We start from the raw sequence: 13,219 nt of genomic DNA, 5'->3' as shown, positions 1-13,219 counted from the left end.
CACTGGGTGGCCACGGACCATGGAGAAAAAATATTTTGCCAAGGTCACCCCATACTACCATTTGGTGAACACTTTTGCCGAACGGCCGAGTAGAACACGTAAACGAAACCCCTACGTTGACCTCGCTGACCTCGCATAGTCTAGACTCGCAGAAAAGCCAGCACAGGGGGCGACCAGGCAGTCATTGTGAAAGCGCACACGACGGCAAATTCCTGCGCAAAACGCAGTCACGAAAATTCGACGAAACGGATCGCCGGTCCGTACGGGAAAATTAGGACGACCCGAAGCGTCCGACCCGGCGGAAGACACCCTCCGCATTTTTCCACGGACGTGGAGCGATTTTGGCGCCGCGGGAGCCCGCGGTCTCGGATCCTTTCAGGAGCAAACATCGTCTCGGGGGCGAGTAAACTTCTCTCTTATATATATAGATATATTTTCTCATTCTTGAAATTTTTGTTCCTCAAATCGCTCCCTGCCCTGTGCTTAATTTAACGTTATTTTCAAATTTCAACTTGCCTGATTGTAGTCTGGTTCCCTGACCCCATTGCCCTTCTGACTTAAAGTATTGGGTCCGGTAACTAGTCTTGCGGTTCCATACATTACAACACGGAAATCCGTGTAACGTTTGCAACTTATATATGCATGACGTGAAAAGGTCTGAATCCCGCTTCTTTAATTCAAAAACACAACGGTAATGTTTGCCTGCAACTAGCCTATTGCAAAAATGGCAATAGCCTATAGCGACTAATTAGGTTGCAATTTTGGAGGTGATGAGCTTCGATTTTTGCTAAATTTGAAAGTATCTCTGGCAAATATAAATAAAGAGAGAGATGTTGCTGTTCGAGTACAGCCTATGGATTTGAAATGCTTACAAATTGCTTTCATGAAGACATTGGTGATTGTGGGTACTTTTTGTGGTAAGATAAGCGTGAGTTTCTTGACTGAATCATGTGTGGAATGACGCGTCCATTGGATGAAGTTAAGAAGTAAACTCGCCAAGCCTGGTAGGCCTACCAATGATGGAATTATACAAAACATGATGACCAAAACTTGGTCAAGGTGGTCAAAAATTGCCTCAGATTGCATCACAGAGCATCTAGAATAAAAAAAAAAAAATAAAAAAAAAAAAAAAAAGAAAGATAATTTTTGTTTATATTCTTTCAGTTAGGTAACCTTAACTCGTCTTGATTACTACTAAGATGGCGCACAAGACAGTTCAGCAGTTGGATGCATACATTAAGGCAACAGCCGTCGTGTACGACCACTCCAACGCCAAGCTCATCAGCAGGAAGACTAAAGTCAAACCAAGGAGGAAACAAGCTTTCCTGTCTGTACTGCATTACAGGAAAACGTCTTCTGATGATTGCTGTGCAAAGAGGAGACCATGGAATCGATGGATCCGAAGAAAATCAAAGCAGACACATGAAAGTCAGAGGTAAACAGTAATGACATTTATTCATTTCAATTGAGGGTCATATGATAATTGTAACTTAACATCGAAGGGTTTGTTTAATCATTGACTCTTTCTGGCTACTAGGGTAAAAGTTGAGTGAACTTGTGCAATTCTTTTCATAGACTCATGACAGTGGATGTGACTTTGAATATAGCTTGTGTAGAATAATGCATTTCTAAATCTACACAGAATTTCTCCCCTATTTTCGCAGTAATTCCAAAGACGTAAAACAGAAACTGCAGGTCTTTGTCCGGACTCCCATCCCACTTAAGACCAAGACACTTTATTTCGAACTCCGTCCCGAGACATCCGTCTCATCTCTGAAAGAGGTAATCCAGAAGAAGATCGGTGTGGAGGCACGATATCAGCGTCTGTACATCAGGGAAAATGTCCAGGTAAATATACTCTTGTTTAAAATAAAGATGCCGTACATGCACTTCGATAATTTGAAATATCCAAAAGGTCCACCTAGATTTTTTTTCCGTTTTGTGGAATTTCATAATATACAACGCAAAATCTCACATTTCCATATTTAATCAACAATTAGTTTATTTATGACAAACTGCCCACAATCATGACAATCACAATCCCTCCCTCCCAACTAAGCTTAAAACGAATTCAATCAATTTGCTACACGTTTAAAAGAAAACAAAAATCTGAAATCCACTATATTTAAACTGAAATCCTCTATGTTTTCCCAGAATCATGTAACTTACTGTATATTATTAATCCACTTTGGTAGCTCTGTGACTTACTCACACTTGAAGAGAATGGTGTCGACACGAAGGAAATCATCTCTCTCCGTCTATCACTAGATGAGCAGGATAACAAAAATGTACCAAAAGGTAAATGACAACGTTTGTTGTTACTGTAGTTTAAAAAGTTAACCACTAATATCTAATACAGGGTGACTCCCCCCTCAAAAAAAAATTGCAACCCTGAAACATTTGCTTTTTTCAAAAACGTGATATGTGAATTTTTATGTTTTGGATATCAGATTAAAGCCGATGTTTTTTTTTAACTTTCAATACTGAAACATCACGAAAACAGCACATTGGGTTGCTGAGAAAATGCCAATTCTGTAACACAACTCCTTTTTGGTCCATTCCAATGGCATTACCACAGTTAAGGGATTTACACTTTACCTCAATTGTGCATGAAATGCATGTAGCGCATTGTGTTGTAATCCTTACAAACAACACGGCACATAATGATGAAAATTCCATTCATTTTCAAACTTAAGAGGTACCTTATCATTTTTAGTCCTATTTTACACCTTTTCAGCATCATAAATGTCAAAAAATTACAGAAATTACACGAATGAACGCTGTTTCAAGCACCATTGCAACAGATGAAAAAAAATCACTTCTTTTACATATTTAGCATTTTCTCTGCAGCCTAATGTACTGTTTTCAAGAAAATTCTCAGCTTTACTTTGATATCCAAAACATAAAAAATTCACAGAACACGTTTTAAAAAAGGCACAAATTTAAGACTTGCCTATTTTGTTTATTTCATTTGGGGGGTTGGGGGGTTCACCCTATAGTGTACTGTAGTGCATGCACTTCAAAGTATGTAACTGAAGGCTCACTTGGAACATTTTTTTGACAGATAAAGCCAGCGTTGATGATGAGTACCTCAAGGACTTGTCATCAAAAATCGAATCATCATGGAAGGAATTGGCTAAACACCTAGGATATGAAGAATCGGAAATTGCAGACATCCAAACCACCAACGAAGGGAGCACTGAAGAGAGCCGTCACATGCTACTCACTTGGTGGGAAAAGACGACAGATCGCGACGAAGCAGCTCAGAAGCTGAGACGAGCATTGGAGGCCATCGGGTTGTCGGATTTGGCTCGAAATGTACCAGGTGATCTAAAATATGAACAAGCAGATTTCTTATGAATGGGAGGTTGCCGGTAACACCATGTGAATATTTCTTGTGATTTTTGTGGTTCAAAGAAGAACCAGATTTACATTCATATTTATATTCATATTCAAATATTGTTATGGTACCCCGCTCTTAGATCGTAAAACAATCGTAAAAAATGTGTTGCACTCTTGTTTTCCTTCTTGCATCAGTAACGAGCGAATCGAGAGACGAAGCATCTGGACCCGAGCCAGAAAGGCGTCAAGATGCAGGAGTTGACGAGGAGAGCAAACAAAACGGGGCGGCATCAACCGAGGAAGAAAAACCGAAAAAGAAACAAGTGTGTCATCAAGACAAGCCTCAGCTTATGTGGTAAAACATGATTAAACGCGGCTATTCGTACTCCTTTTGAAAACAATCATCTTTCCTTACTTTGAAAAAATAGTTTCAAGAACAATTCAATTTTCCATCATTTATTTGAAAATGTATGTTCAAAGTATTTATATGGCGTTATAATGCAAGTCCACCATTCTAACAGTTTCAGATATGTGGCACTGCAGGTCTTCATCAGAAGTCACCTGTCACATAGACCAACGACGATGTGTTTACAAATGGATCCAGAGACATCTGTCTCGACTCTAAAACAGATAATTTGCGAGAAAATCAGTGTCCGGCCTCAACAGCAGCGACTGTACATCCGAAGAAACTTTCGAAACTTTGAGGTAAAGAAGGCTCATACAAAGTAACTATTGTTAAGTACCCATTAACATTACATCTAATAAAAGGCCATGCATTGTGGGGTTTAGTGACAACCTCTTCTGATTCACATTACATGACGTGTGGACAGATAATTCTGCTTCTGAAGTCGGTACAATAGGGAGATTAGGCACTGAAGATCGTACGCACTGAAGAAAAAACCGATAAACCATTATGAAAATTAATAATTTGGTTTTAGCCCTACCAATCACGTCTCACGATAAAAATGCACCATGGAGAAAAGTTAAATTCATGTTTAATTTTTTTTTTTTACACTGTTGTGTAACCTAAACCCCAAACTGTCGTCGTTAAATCTTCGCTCTAAGAGTGTGTGTTATATCAGGATCTTAATTTCTTTGCCAGCTCCATAACTTGCTGACACTTCAGGACTGTGGAATTCATCAGGACGAGAACATTTCACTCCGTCTGTGTACTGATGGCCTACTGGGCGGTGGACCAAAAGGTAAATGCTTATGGGTAACGTTACTTTCCACAATATAATCAGCCTAACTTACTACATTATAGTCATGAAAAACAGTTAGGCCGCCTTGAAAGTGCAGTTGTTAAAACATTCATGATCAGTGGTTTAGTTTTTGTTTAGCTTCTTAAGGACTCTCGGAGGTTGGCATCAGTTGTTCAAGCGAAATCTAAATTAATTGCACTCATCATCAACCGCTGTAAAAAGCACAATATAATTAATTCAGTATACAATGACGCAGATAAAAGCACTGATGTCTAAGTTGCTTTCCTTCTCTTTGATTTAAAATTAAAATATCGGTCCCAAAGAGGTAGCTCTCACCTTGTACTGACGGAAATGTTTCAAACACCCTGTTGATGATCAGTTTTTTTGAGACTTGGCTCCGAAAAATGAATCATTTTGGGAGGCCCTGGCCAAATTCCTGGGATATGAAGAAGCCACCGAAAACATATTTCCAATCGGGTAAATATTTACTGAGTTATGGCCAATGGAATACAAGAGTGCAGGTTTGTCGTTTTGTCCTTGGCGACTGATATTTTGACTGCGGCAATATGAACACGGTCCGAAACTTGCATCCATGGAAAAGGCTAGCCAGTAGTGGTCGGGCAGCACATGAAACACCCAAGAAGTTAACCTAGCAGTCCTTTTCAGGACTACCATTTCTCCCAAAAGGATAAATGACCATTGTTACAAAAAAGGAGAACCTAATAAAGAAATAAAGATTAAAACATTAAAGAAAGCAAAACCACCCTCACCCGAAATCCAATTCTTAATCATTGACAATTGAGATTGTGGACTGATTGAAAAATCGGCATTTGTTTTTAACTGGCCATAACTTAATTAATGTTTAACCGATTAGAACGATTTTTTTCGGTGTTGAAAAGCTATTTGAAATATACACTGAAAATTGTTTGGGTTAATTTTACCCAAGCAAGGATGAAAACTGCAACTACCCAAAATTGGGTTACGCTTTACCCAATTTTTGGGTTTTAATTTCGTTTAAATTCAACCAAAACTAGTGGCCATACAAGACCAAATTACATTTAGTGTTGTAAGACCACACGTTTTGGTTGAATTTAACAGATAAAGATATTTGCGATGTATTTTTTAAAAAGGTTTGGTTTATGTGGGTTATCGCGTATCAAACCATGCAACGTCTAGCCCCTATAGGAGCGAGTCGGCAAGGGGGCGAGTTTGTAAGGGGAGAGTCAGTCAGGGGCGAGTTGACCTACAATCTTGCTAATTGACTTTACTTTAAATATTTGAAGCAGATTTTTTATGAAAAGATAAGTGGCATATTTTTGATATCTCATGAAAAAGTTGATAGTAAAAGTAAGCATATCATTTTTCATCGCTAGAAAAATAGAAATTCGAAAATAGACTTCATCAAACTAGAAATATCTAATAAACTGGAGAATACGACCGACATGACACCTAAAAAAGGAGACCCAAAGTGTGCCACGAACTGATCATGTAAGGTGAAAACTGACGATCGAAGAATATTTCCATTAAAAAATGAAATACAAAGCAGTGCCATTACATAGAGATTGTTAACAGAACAACCATCTAAAAGTAAGCTTTGTGACACTTATTTTACTATGCATATCTCTTGTAATACAGTTGGAACGTAATAACCTGTTTATCTTGTGGGATATTCATATACTCGCAGTCGTTCCCAATGTATACATTCTAACAACAATAATTATCACATGTATGCGCTTTATTCATGTTGCAATGACATTTTGTATTCATTTTTAGATGCGCCGCCTGACAGCAAATCCATTTTGAGTCTTTCTGTAGACATTGGAACAGACTGGGAAAAATTGGCCATAAACTTGAACTTTTCTGAAGGAGTTCTTAATACAATTAGGAGTAATCGTCCCAACAACACTGAAATGCAGTGCTTTGAAATGTTAAACAAATGGTGGAACAAGCAGAAAAATTACCCAGAAGCATGGCAGACGTTGGAGAAGGCTCTGATTGATTCAGGCAGGAACGACTTGGCTCTGCGCTTATCAGGTATGCTTAGTAACTGAAGAAAGTTTGGCAAATCGTGGGCTTTTCAAAACAAAGTGATCCGCGGATTGCACATGTCAGCTTTTTCCGCGGTTGATCCCCGTATGCTTTGAGTTGTTATTCCTGCAGGAGCTGTGAATTTTCAGTCGAAGAAAAAAAATAATTGGCTCCTGAAAAGTATTTTTTTTTATGGAAGGGCAGGGCCTTAGTTCCATCAAAATCCATGAAGGCAAGCAGAGGTGAAACATTTTTTTTTCAAACTTAATCTTAACTATAACATACATGTACAAACAGGGGTACAGTCACACGGGGATTTAAGGATACATAATTTGGGACTGGTGAAGTTTCCCAAAATTTTTGTTTAGGCGACACTCTATAATGACTGACATAAAATATAATATAGAACTTGCGTAGACCCAATGGGCCTCCATCATTCAGACCTGGCATGAAACTTGACCCCAAACGAAATCTACATATGGGTGTACGCTATGGCGTTTTGGACTTAACTTTTATAAAAACATGAGAAGAAAATATAAAATTAGAAAAAAAGCGAATTTGAACGTTATGAAATTCAGACTTTATATCACAGACGATCACTTGACAGATAAAAACAGCAGTTAACATGATAAAACAGGGACAAAATGTAGAGGCGAGGACGCAGCGATGTTCTCGTTAATAGTCAAGAATCAAATTTAGGTATCACCTAAATAAAAGAGCCAGATATCCAGATGGTCAAACAATATGGAACTGAACGTACATGCGATAGATGAAATTGACAATAAATGATGCCAAAAAAGAGCGATTTTTGTTTCCCGTGTGAATAAATTTGAAATTTGACAGTTTTAACTTTCCATTAAAATGTCAGTTGAATTGATAAAAGGTTTACGTGTCCGTTCACGCCGAGTTGCACAGGCAGATCAATAGCGAAGCATGGTCACTACAGAAAAAAATATATAGAGCGAGGATGCAAAAATGTGCTCGTCACGTGGACCTCTATTGTAGTCAAGAATCAATTTAAGTATCACCTAATTGCAAGAACTAGATTTCCCGATTGTCAAACAATATGGAACTGAACGTACAAGCGAAATATGAAGTTGGCAACAAACGATGCCAAAAAAACCCACATGTTTTGCCCGTGTGAATAAATTTGAAATTCGACAGTCTTATTTTTCCAGGTGAATTCATGAAAGGTTTAGGCTTACCTTGTCGTTCACGCCGAGTTTCACACGCAGATATTATTCATATGACGTTATATAAAGCTTTATGAATTGGGGCCTGTTGGTTTTATGACTAAATCGATGTCGGAAACGTAGCTGCATTTGAAACCACACTACAACACAATGACCACCTGCAGATGTCCATAAAATGCTTTAAATCAAACATCAAGTTCTACTGTTTTACAAGTCCAAAAAAAATCGGCCAAGTTTCAATTTTTGTTTGTAACAAATTTTAAATTGTCGATGTATCACTTGGTCTTTCGTTGACAGAGTCTCCACGGCTACAAATAAGAACGAGCGTCACAGACAACGGGATAGAGAACGTTTCATTAACAAAGCAGCTATTGAACGTGCTGGCTGTCGCACTTCAATCTTCCGGGCGTGTGATGATTGCACTCGGTGTCTTTTTCACATCATGTGGCGTTAAACTTGAACACGTAGTACGTGGGTCTGTGACATTTGTTGTTCGTATTGTGAGTCGGGAGGGTCTGAACAAACTCTGGAGTATGTACACCACTGGAGAACTCGCCAAGAAACTGACAGAGATTCTCATCACGGATGAGCTGACAACAGAGGATAAGAGTGACTTGGCTATCCAGGCTACCATACAGGAAAACGACTACGAACAGGCCTGCCGATTCTTTGACGAGTTGGAAAAAGCCCAGCAGAAAGGTAGCCTAATGTTATATAATAAAAACTGCAATCAACCCCTTTTCTAAAATTCTATATAAAAATAAGTTTTCGCTTTCGTTGTTGACATTTTTTTCTTTTTTCAAGCGGCATGACAGAGGTACAACACGCTGCTGATAGATGTAAAGAAACAATTGCATTTGACCACGGATACATATTTGCAAGTGGTTCAATGGGTACATGGTGACACCCCAAAAGTTATAATGCCACAGGTAAATTTGGTTACGGCTACCTTTGAGACAGAGAAAAGGGTAATATTATATGGTGATGTTTTCCTCTTGGAAACACGAGAGGGCGATCCGATTAACCTGGCCTTTCTACTTGGACCAGATGATGAGCAAAAGTCCATTATTTTGGAAAACATTGCACACATTGCACACCAAATAACTTCAAACTTTTTAATGCCTGAAATATGCTCAACTGTTGCGTCAAGATTCAGATATTGACATAAATGAGGTGGTTTAGGTTGTAGTGGCTTTCCAGCTGAAAAGTAAACTGTAATGACTCATGACAAGAAAAGTTTCGGACAATTTTCGAAACAAACGTGTATATACTGTTTGACTTGATGAAGATTAGTTGTGCCTAGTTTGATTAAGATCGGTCGAGGTGTACTCATGGCGTTTTGTTGCTTCCCCTTCCAAGCCTATTGCTAAGAAATGCATGAAAGCTCAATCAGAGGCGGTTCAAATAAGTGGCCTTATGAGAGAGTGCATCCCTAAATTGTCAGTGTTAACATTTTTCCTATTGGAGACATGCAAAGGATTACAAAATACCGGTAGCAGTGGGTTCTGGGGGAGGGTGCACTTGGACCCCCGTAGCCCACAGACTAAATACCGCCCTCAGGTCGATTAACGATTTGCTTGCGCAACGACGGGAATGGCAAAACCGCGTTGATTCGCATTATATGAACCGTAAAGAGTCAGGTAATCGCATTTTGTACCGAAAACAAAAACTGTTAAGAGTAAGGAAACAGGATCGTTAGGACTTAAAAGAAATCTTCTTTACGTTGCGGAATTCATTTTTGATGGAATTATGAATTTACAAACACTCGACTCTATTAACTTGATAAAAAATGGGCCCGCCGGTACGCGCATGATGTTAGTCATGTCAGTGTTACAGACGATCATCGCGGTAACAAATGAAAACTAAAAGGTCATAACTGATAAAAAAAAAGGAAAACACAGACGTCACTACGTCTTCCCCAATCCCTTATTCCCAGAAGAATCCCTTTCTTTTTGGCAGATTGCAGCCAGCGCTGCCTGACCTGAAAGATCGCCAGCGTCGCGCAATTGATGGCGATTTATCACCGCGTGATCCAGGGTGCTCATATGATGGGATCTGAAAACTGACTACGTGAACAAGGATAAAATCCTTCTTATTTGTTACACGCTTCAATCATCATTCAATCGTTCACGAATGAGCGGAAACACAATTGAGCATTTTTACCAATAATATTGTACGATCTAGAAACTCACTCTTATCAAGTTGAAGTTTGTTTCACGTGTCAGTTACACTGAAAAAAAAAATACGTTTAGGAATTAAGAGAGTGTAAATTCTCACCAGATAAACAAAGTTGGGCACTTATATTTAGCGCGTCTGCAGGAATTCATATGAATAATATGCCTGTTCTTCAACCAAAGTGCATGTAATGCCTCTTTTTCGAAAGAGTGAAATTCACACTATTTGAGTGAAAATTCACTCCCAGCGATTCATCGAAATTGGATGATATTCATTCAATCGACTGGATCGAGTTTCAGTCAAGTTTCTACTAGAATTATTTTTAAAGAGTATTTCAGTCTAACATTAAAGTTACTTTCAGTCTATTTTACTTTGAGTCTATCGTCTGTTTCCTACTAGTCTCACTTTTTGGAAATTAGAGTTTTTAATTGCCTTTCAATCCGAATAACCACATATCATAATATGCGCATGACGAAACATTTTTTTCTTGACAGACAAACAGCCTGTTGATGATCAGTTCTTTCGGGACTTGGCTTCGAAAACTGAATCATCCTGGGAGGCCCTGGCCAAATTCCTGGGAAACGGAGAAACAGAAATCAAGCAAATCCAAACCACCTTCCAAGACGACAAAGAAAGGAGCCTACAAATGCTGCTTTCTTGGTGGAGAAAGCAAACAATTCGCGAAGAAGGATTTCAGAATTTGAGAGATGCGTTAAATTCAATCGGGCGTGCTGAGCTGGCCTTAATGATTCCACCAGATGAGGAACAGAGAATGAAACAGGAGCAACCTGGTAATCCAAAGGAAACTGGTCCATCTGTACAATCAAGAAGGGCTAAAGAACAAAGCAAGCGGAAAGGCACTACATCATCTGAGAGAAAGAGACCGCGTCATCTGGAAGTTGCTCATGGAGATAAACCTCAACCATCGGCACAAGAGGGAGGAGCTAAAGAACAAAGCAAGAGGAAAGGCACTACATCATCTGAGAGAAAGAGACCGCGTCACGAGGAAGTTTCTTGTGGAGATAAACCTCAACCATCGGCACAAGAGGGAGGAGCTAAAGAACAAAGCAAGCAGAAAGGCATTACATCATCTAAGGGAAAGAGACCGCGTCAGGAGGAAGTTCCTCATGGAGATAAACCTCAACCATCGGCACAAGAGGGAGGAGCTAAAGAACAAAGCAAGCAGAAAGGGACTTCATCATCCGAAGGACAAAGATCGAGACAGGAAGAAGTTGCTCATCGAGACATACCTCAACCAGAGTTACAAGTGGGAAGGGCTACAGAAAAGAGCACGCAGAAAGGGACTACATCATCTGAGGTACATAGACCGAGTCAGGAGGAAGTTGGTTATCGAGACAAGCCTCAACCAGAGGTACAAGTAGGAGGATCTAAAGAAAAGAGCAATGTGAAAGGGACTACATCATCTGAGGAACAGATACTACGTCAGGAGGAAGTTGCTCATCTAGACATATCTCAACCAGAGTTACAAGTAGTAAGGGCTACAGAAAAGAGCACGCAGAAAGGGACTACATCATCTGAGGGGCAGAGACCGAGTCAGGAGGATGTTGGTCATCGAGACAAACCTCAACCACAAGTGCAAGTGAGAGGAGCTAAAGAAAAGAGCAAGGAGAAAGGAACTACATCATCTGAGGACCAGAGGCCGCGTCAGGAGGAAGGTGCACACCGAGACAAACCCGAACTAGAGATACAAGTTGGAGCGACTGAGACCGAAAGCAGTCAAGGTACATATTACCTTGTTCAGTTAAAGGGTTTTCTGTTCAAATATGAATCCAAAATTTGCTCATTTAAAACATTTTGTGAAAAAGGTTTGCTCATTGACTGACTGCCATGTACTGACACAACAACGAATCACCATAGCGAAAGAAAATTTACAACAGCAAAATATCCAAAATTCTAGAACGTTTTGTGCTGAAATAGTTTGCTCATGAAATAATATGGAAATTCGCGTGAGCATCGATACAAAAAAAATCAAAATATCCCTGAAGATGGCAAAACGAACATTGAAAAAGGCTGAATGGGACACAAATGATTGATTGAAAAAAAACAGTGCATTGGCCCACTTATTTATATTTAAAAAGTCAGATTTTCATATGAGTTCCATTTTTTTCAGGAGTTCCAGGAGTTGCTTTTTGAATATCTGCAAATTATGTACTCTACCTTTAATGGATAAACTAAACAGAACCTTTGCGTAGCAGCCATCTTGGAGGTGCATTAATTTCTTGCTAGCAATGCGCATGGGTATAGACCTCTTGGTGATTGTTACTAAACTTAAAACACACAGACAAGTGAGTGCACGCTTCAATCGATTATTTTTGCTACCCTCCTGTTATTGAAAGTGTTGTAGATGATACCCAATTGAGGACTCTCACCCAATCGTGGAGCCTATGGTCCTTTAATGTTCACGGCCCGCTACTCAGTACGTATACTTTACAAGATGGTTGTTATGCAAAGGGTCTTGCTTGCAGATGTCCAAAACGTCAGTGTTCTTTCATCTTTTACCACCCAGAAGACAAACTTCTATAGCAGACCACCGTAACACTTTGCTAAATTGACATGCAAAGTTTCTTATTAGAATGAAATAGTTACCAAGAGCATTTCTCGGAAGGAAAGTGAAGACATAACATAACGTAGACACATTGTCAAACAAAGACGTTTTACAGAAAAGACAAATTACTGCCAACAAAACACAGTTAAGAAACTTTAACATGAAGTATTCACGAACCCCTTTTTACGGCATTTCCGCTGCAAACTATACACCTGATGTTGCCTCTTTTCTTTTAACAGGCGAGATGGGAAGAGCGCAATCCAATCCAAGTGATGCTGCTGATCAGTGCAGGAGTGAATTAAAAGACCGGTATACTACCACAGGTAGTTACGTTCAGTTAATACCCAGGGTCGATGACGACATGAAACACATGAGTGATATATATACAGAGTTGCAATTAGAAAAAGGTGACCAGGATGACATAGAGGGGGATGTTGAGGAGTATGGAGACATTTTTTCCGTTAAAACAAAATATGGGAGGGTGATTAGGCGCGCCATTCTGTGTGGGTCAACTGGGATGGGCAAGTCAACCATCATTGACAAAATGGCATACGACTGGGCTACAGGTGTTGCACTCAGACATTTTACACTTTTGTTTGTCTTGAAAATGTCCGCTCTCAAACAAACGTCAGAGCTTGTTGAGTCAGTGTTTTTTCAGCTTTTAGAAGATGATACAGCAGTAGATAAGGATGATTTGGAAGCATTTATTAAAG

At 39.4% G+C, this 13,219-nt stretch overlaps 1 protein-coding gene across 1 annotated transcript in view; it reads left to right on the top strand.

Moving 5' to 3' along the window:
- Positions 1 to 1,167: 1,167 nt before the first annotated feature.
- LOC119726054 overlaps positions 1,168 to 13,219 on the top strand; it is a 45,694-nt gene continuing 33,642 nt past the window's right edge. Inside the window, exons 1-11 of the mRNA XM_038197670.1 lie at positions 1,168 to 1,435; positions 1,665 to 1,848; positions 2,196 to 2,298; positions 3,065 to 3,325; positions 3,538 to 3,697; positions 3,864 to 4,047; positions 4,445 to 4,544; positions 6,318 to 6,578; positions 8,063 to 8,464; positions 10,435 to 11,682; positions 12,746 to 12,947. Coding sequence (XP_038053598.1) covers positions 1,200 to 1,435; positions 1,665 to 1,848; positions 2,196 to 2,298; positions 3,065 to 3,325; positions 3,538 to 3,697; positions 3,864 to 4,047; positions 4,445 to 4,544; positions 6,318 to 6,578; positions 8,063 to 8,464; positions 10,435 to 11,682; positions 12,746 to 12,947 — 3,341 coding nt within the window. The 5' untranslated portion in view covers positions 1,168 to 1,199. The remainder of the gene's footprint in view (positions 1,436 to 1,664; positions 1,849 to 2,195; positions 2,299 to 3,064; positions 3,326 to 3,537; positions 3,698 to 3,863; positions 4,048 to 4,444; positions 4,545 to 6,317; positions 6,579 to 8,062; positions 8,465 to 10,434; positions 11,683 to 12,745; positions 12,948 to 13,219) is intronic.

This window comes from Patiria miniata, unplaced genomic scaffold, assembly GCF_015706575.1.
Source record: "Patiria miniata isolate m_02_andy unplaced genomic scaffold, ASM1570657v1 HiC_scaffold_19, whole genome shotgun sequence".
Lineage (NCBI taxonomy): Eukaryota > Metazoa > Echinodermata > Asteroidea > Valvatida > Asterinidae > Patiria > Patiria miniata.
This window is presented reverse-complemented; position numbering and strand designations above follow the sequence as displayed.